Source organism: Theobroma umbraticum, unplaced genomic scaffold (genome assembly GCF_002168275.2).
Source record: "Theobroma umbraticum cultivar Fairchild unplaced genomic scaffold, ASM216827v3 scaffold_67.0, whole genome shotgun sequence".
In the NCBI taxonomy this organism is placed as follows: domain Eukaryota; kingdom Viridiplantae; phylum Streptophyta; class Magnoliopsida; order Malvales; family Malvaceae; genus Theobroma; species Theobroma umbraticum.
Genome location: NW_018397262.1, coordinates 2,675,702 through 2,681,701, shown reverse-complemented (window position 1 = coordinate 2,681,701; position 6,000 = coordinate 2,675,702). Strand labels below are relative to the sequence as shown.

The following is a 6,000-nucleotide window of genomic DNA, read 5'->3' as shown; positions in this document are numbered from 1 at the left end:
CTCCACAATTTTGAGCTGCATGCTTTCCGTGCTGCTTTCCAAATGGTATATGAACTTGATTTTCTTGTTGGGTTTGAATAATTTAGCATGCACAATGTCAACTAGTTATTCAAACTTCCACCTTAATATGAATGCTAAATGCCTTGAAATTACTTTTTTTTGTTGCTTTGCATTCATGTTGCTTCTCTCCATGGCTCTGCATTGAAACTTTGAGTAAATCAGGTATCTGCTGCCTGACTGTTCTTTTAGTAGTCTTCTTATCTTAGTATTTATGATACCTATTAATCTAAGGCTGTGATGAAGTATCCTCAAAGTTTGATTTCTTTTTTCACCAAAAATATTTCCATATGAAAGTGTGTTTAAGAGTAGCTATGCATGAGTTTCAGAAAAAAAAAAACTGTATTCATGCATGAAGCAGACTTTGTCTACGTGTCTTGCTGGCTGTATGCACATATGTTGTCCACATTGTTGACAAAGGCAAACAATTGGAACAAAGGCATAGAAAATTTTCTTTCTTTGGGGGAAAGGTCTTCTACCAAAGAACTTAACCCAACATTCTGGACTCTGTTTGCTGGAATGGCCTTTGTCGTTGCCCATTGAGTCTTATACAGTGTAGTTAAGTTTTTTCTGAGCTTTTACAGAGTCTTAAGCTCAAATATGTTAAAGTCTTATTCCTAGTTTTAAATGATTTAGAAATCCTAATCCAATTAGTTATTGATAGTTCTTGGACAACTTGTAACCCACTACAGACTTCTTGGGTTACTGTTTCAGCATGAAAACAGAACTCATAAACTTGTTTTGTTTGTGTTTGGCTGCTACCCAAGTTCCTGAAAAATTTACCTTTAGTTTCAACCCTCTCTGGCATCTAATCTCAATTGACCTGAACCTAATTTCTACTAAATCCTAACCCTGATTTCCTACCTTAGCCATAAATCCTAAAATCGCTAATTTTCCAGCCCTAGCTTACCATTCAACCTAAGTAAGCGGACTCTCCCAAATCTATCCTACATCACTTACCTTTACAAGTAGAAGTGTCAAGCATAGAGCAATCCTCTAGTTCTACTGTTTCTGCATTCAAATTATATTCCTTAGTTGACTGCTAAAGACTAGGGTCAGTGTTGCTTTTATGTGGTACAAGAATCTGACATGATAGTGATCTAGGTGTCTGACTCATATTTTTTAAATTTTGACTCAGAACTTGGTGAAAAGGATCCAAAATTGTGATACAGGTAAGCAAACACACACATATTTGACCATTAAAGGTTTTTTTTTTTTCTCTTTTTAAAAGAAAAGAGAAGGTATAACTAATTTGAAGGTATAACTAATTTGAGATGTCACAAAGTTATGAGGATGTCTTATGCACTTTCCAGCCTTCGTGTCTATATTGCTTAATAGTGTTAGCCATGGTGGTTTTGTGAAGTGCTCCAACATCATGTGCTTATGTTCAAGGTTAACATGTTTATACTGTGAAAGACATGGTGATTGTGAAGTGGGCCATCCTTCCATTATTTGAGACAGTTTGTCCACACCAATTTGTGAAAGATTAGAAACACAAGCAAAGGCCCAATTCTCATAACTAAACCCAAAATAACAGAAACCTTAACTCACATTATTTATAATATTATATATACTTTCTTTGTTCTTTATTTCTTGTTGCTAAATCTGCATTATCTGGACTTCTTCCTGGTTCACTTGGATGATGCGTATACCATTAAAAAGCCTAATTCAAAATCTGATTACTTTTTTCAGCTTTGTGCAGCAACTCATATTATAGCCAATGATAAATAGAAATGTATCCTAAATCTCATTTTTGAGGATAAGTGCTGTATTTGATTTCTCCATTGGGCCTATATTGCTTTCCCATCAAAACTTGCTTTCTTTGGCCTATCAGACCACATCCTCCTTAGCAACTCCATGTGATGTGGCAAAGATATACATGTAAGTGGCCACTTGGTGTATATTTGTTATGTGTTAAAAATCAATAAAAGAAAAAACTTACCTGCGGGTTACAAGAATTTTTGTCTGGCTTCTGCCTGACTGCTCTAATGTGACAAAACATGACATTGAAGGTTTTCAAAATTACTAGTATGTTTCATATAGATTTATAACCTGTGTGCCGAGTGTGGCCAGCAGTAAACTAATGGTACTGGCAGCTGAGCCAACAGATTAGAAGTAGTAAAGAAACATGATAATCAGATGAAAATCAAATAGCAACAACTGTTAACAGGTTTGAATCATCTAATCAACAGTAGAGGCTATTAAAAGCTCAAACACTATATACCTTTTGCAAACCAAAGAATGTACCTGAAATTTGAGCCATATCTTGTCTGCCAGAGAAATAGCAGCAGAAAGTTAAAGCTCAGTCTCAGTAATGCCCTGCTGAAGGGATTCAGTGGTGGCATGGGTTGATTCCCTGAAACCTATAACTTATAAACTTCAAACGCTTTTATAGATTTAAGAGAAGAAAGAGTCTCTCTCTAGGGTGGCAGCTTCTTTTGAAAGGACTCAACAGCTTCTGCTAGAAGTTACCAAACAGATGACTGCATTGAGGTCCCAAAGAAAAATAATCACATCCAGCACACCCTTTTCTGCCTTCTTCTTCCCCTTTCCCCTTTCTTTCCTTAGTAGAAGATAGCTTTTAGCGTTAAAACACATGATGAAACCACAATATTATAGGCCTGAATGGATAAATCTAACAACAACTTGACACTGAAATGACAGAAAGTTCCCAAGTCTTACTGGGGAACAGCAATTCTCAGAATATTTATTTGATTACTAAGATGAGATTTAAATTAAGACATTCTTCATCACCTTTTTTATTGATTTACAGATATTGTTTTGCTTTTACTTTTTTGCTTTTTGCTATATGATAATTTTTAATACATTTTTTATTTTTTAATTTTCCTTTCTTTTCATTTTCTGCAAAAACACACACACACACACAAAGCTAGAAGCAAAAGCATTTACCAAACAGGGCATAGAAAGTTACAATAAATCTATTTTCTGATGTTCTTATAGTTGGTTTATCAGTTCTTATGGTTGTTTATCTCTCATTGGTTTCATTTGAGTCCTCAGATCTACCATAGCTAACATTCAGCATCTTGTAAAGGTTCTTCATAAATATTACCCTGAAGTCATAATAGCAAGTCCTTCAATTGGCCGCCAAGGGAAGGCTCTACGCCGCAAGCAGCAAAGGAGGATAATGGAGTCTGAACTGCACGATGAAGAAAGTACTTATTTGTCTCTGCCTCAGAGGCCTTCTAATATAGGTGAGGCTTGCTCTATCAAACAGAGTGGAGAATCTGGAGCAGGTACATAATAGCTAATGTAATTGTGGGTCTACTAGCTCATGGCTCTTTTGATAGCCTTCCACTCCATCCCTTTTTGTGTTCTTTGCTTGGTTATGGTAATTGCCTAGTGAAGATTCTGCATGGAAAGAACATGGAACAAGTTTCTTCATGCTGACCAATTTATGTGCAATATATTGGTGTGGAAATCTGAATTACTTATAAGATACTGCAACTTTTCCTTGTGCTGCAGTTGACAGTTCAGGCATAAGGTTGGATGTGGATACCTTATTCAATAAAATGTTGTTACATACCAGTAGCAGATGTGAAGAGACAATTCCTGATGATAAGTATTCACTTTTTGAGAAATTTTGCCAGTCTGGATTATGTCGTCTTGGGCTTAAACCTTTGGATGATATAAATTTTCGTGGCATTTGGAAGGAAGTTGAGCCCTATGTTGTATGTCTCTCCAACTACATTTTCACTGCTGCATTGAGAATATGTCTAAAATTTAATTTATAATCAGAAATGGGGTGCAACTTTCTAGTAGATTCTTTATTAATGTTATGTCTTCAAGATTTACTGATTGTTGTGTCTATTTCCTCTATTGCCTTGTGATTATCACCATGGATACTTCGGAATTGCTTTGATAATACATATTTCTTGCATTTTATTTCTGAGTAGGATTTAGGACCATAAAGAAAAAATATGATGAAACTGTATTTGGTGGTAATGCTCATCTTCACTTGGAGCTGCATGGAAAATCAAGGCATCATTCTTCATTTGGAACTTCTAGAGATCCTTTAATGCCCATAAAATTTGATAATGAGGATAACCATCATTAAATCAAAGTATGACAGCTGAAATATAAAAAATGGTGAAAAATTTTGATCTTTTAACTAGCAGCAAGAAAGCAGATTCATCAAATATGTTTTGATATGGATCTTATAGTATTGTAGTTTCTTGTAAATTAGGCTTGTCTAGGGCAAAGATGATACTTGTGGTTTTTCTTTTCCATAAGAATTCTCCTAGATTTCCAGCTTGGCGTTTGAAGATTTAATCCGCTTAAAACATATACTGTTATTGCCTGATTTACACAGAATTGTCAAGTGCAGGAGAATATATTTGGTCCTGGTCAGGGAAGAACAAGAGAAATCCATTGGACCAAGAAAGAGTGAATTTGTTACTGGATTGAAGAAAACTCAAGCTATCTAAACTAACCATAATTCATATTTCCACATTCAAGAAAAGGAATAAAAACCTGAATGTGGAGTATTGTCTAGAACCCAAAATCTTGCATCCTAACTTACTATTTGCTGTTTATCTTCAGTTATTTGTAGTTTGTGAATTATTCATGTAAACTGATATCAGTCGGGATGCTTGCAAATATTAAAAAAATATGGAATATAGCTAGTGTAATTACTTGCATGTGTTACAACCGCTCTAATCTGTGTTAGGAAAGCAAGAATACAAGCATTCATTAATTGTATATAGATAAGCTAGTGGAATACTGCCTAATTTGTTTATTACATGCAGGATCTTATTGGAGTTTACTGGTCTCTTCGTGCTGCTTTTGGGCCTCTCTTGGAAACTTTTATTCTTCTGGATAGATTATTGTTCCTCCAGGAGCAAGCTGGTAACTTGGAAGCAGTAATGTTACCTATTTTTGATCCAGCATTATCCCCTAGGAATGTTGCCATAATTGCTAAAAAGCTGGATAAAAGCTTGGCATCATAATATAAGATAAGGTAATGGTTGCATACCAAAGTTGTGTTATAGATTGTATCTGACTTGTTTTGGCTTCATTTGCTTTCTGATTCAGCTTTCTTTTTCTTGACTGACTGTGATTTACTTCATACAATTCCCTAAATTTCTCTTCTATGAAATCAAAGTTTACTGTTGTTTAGAACTGTATTTCGAGGTTATGCTTAAAATTGTTGCATGCTGTTCTTTGTGTTAAGAGCATGCTCCTGGAGTATAACATACAATGTCTTGTTCTCATTTCACTTCATGAATGTAGAGTAATTCATTGATTAGGATGAACCAAGTACTGGCTTAGTTGAAAATTCATTTGGGTCAATTTTTTTTTCTTTTACACAAATCCATCCAAAATTTCTAGCAGAGATGCCCATATCCATCCAAAAGTTGTACTAAGAGCTTGTGGAGTATGGACTTGGATGGATGGATGGATGACTTGGCCATAAAATACCTCTAGCTTGAACCTAAGTGCTTGCCGTTTAGGTTATCCAAACTTCAAAGTTCAACCAAAAACAATTGAAATTCTATCCATGTTACAGAAAAATACAAAATCAATTAATGTTTTTGGATCCATGGAGCCTTCCCAAAGTATATTTTGGAAATATTCTCGTGTTAGTATATTTTGGGTTTACATTTTTTTCTTTGATGTGATAATATTTAAATATTGCATCGGATTGATTGGGTTTACAACTTAAATTACTTAGTTGAAAAGATATATGTCATATAAGAATATCTTCCTGTTAGGATTGGCTATGAAAGAAGCAAGCAGGCAAAAACGGTCATTGCAGCTATTCGTTGCTTTATAAAGAAGTGACCCGTAGGCCTCATGACACGTGCCATGGTTTTGAACAATTTTTGTCGTTTTAAACACCTGTCTCTCTGTCTTGTCTGTTTCTCTTCTTTTCTCTTCCTTCCACCATGAAATTTTTGGATAATATTCCTGTGTCTTTTCCTG

At 35.0% G+C, this 6,000-nt stretch overlaps 1 protein-coding gene across 1 annotated transcript in view; it reads left to right on the top strand.

The window, feature by feature from the left end:
- LOC110419617 (S-adenosyl-L-methionine-dependent methyltransferases superfamily protein) overlaps positions 1 to 5,196 on the top strand; it is an 11,238-nt gene extending 6,042 nt beyond the window's left edge. The window contains exons 6-9 of the mRNA XM_089784106.1: positions 1 to 45; positions 3,110 to 3,311; positions 3,541 to 3,746; positions 4,824 to 5,196. The exon at positions 1 to 45 is cut by the window's left edge and continues 39 nt beyond it. Of these exons, the coding sequence (XP_089640232.1) occupies positions 1 to 45; positions 3,110 to 3,311; positions 3,541 to 3,746; positions 4,824 to 5,024 (654 nt within the window). The 3' untranslated portion in view covers positions 5,025 to 5,196. The remainder of the gene's footprint in view (positions 46 to 3,109; positions 3,312 to 3,540; positions 3,747 to 4,823) is intronic.
- Positions 5,197 to 6,000: the final 804 nt, after the last annotated feature.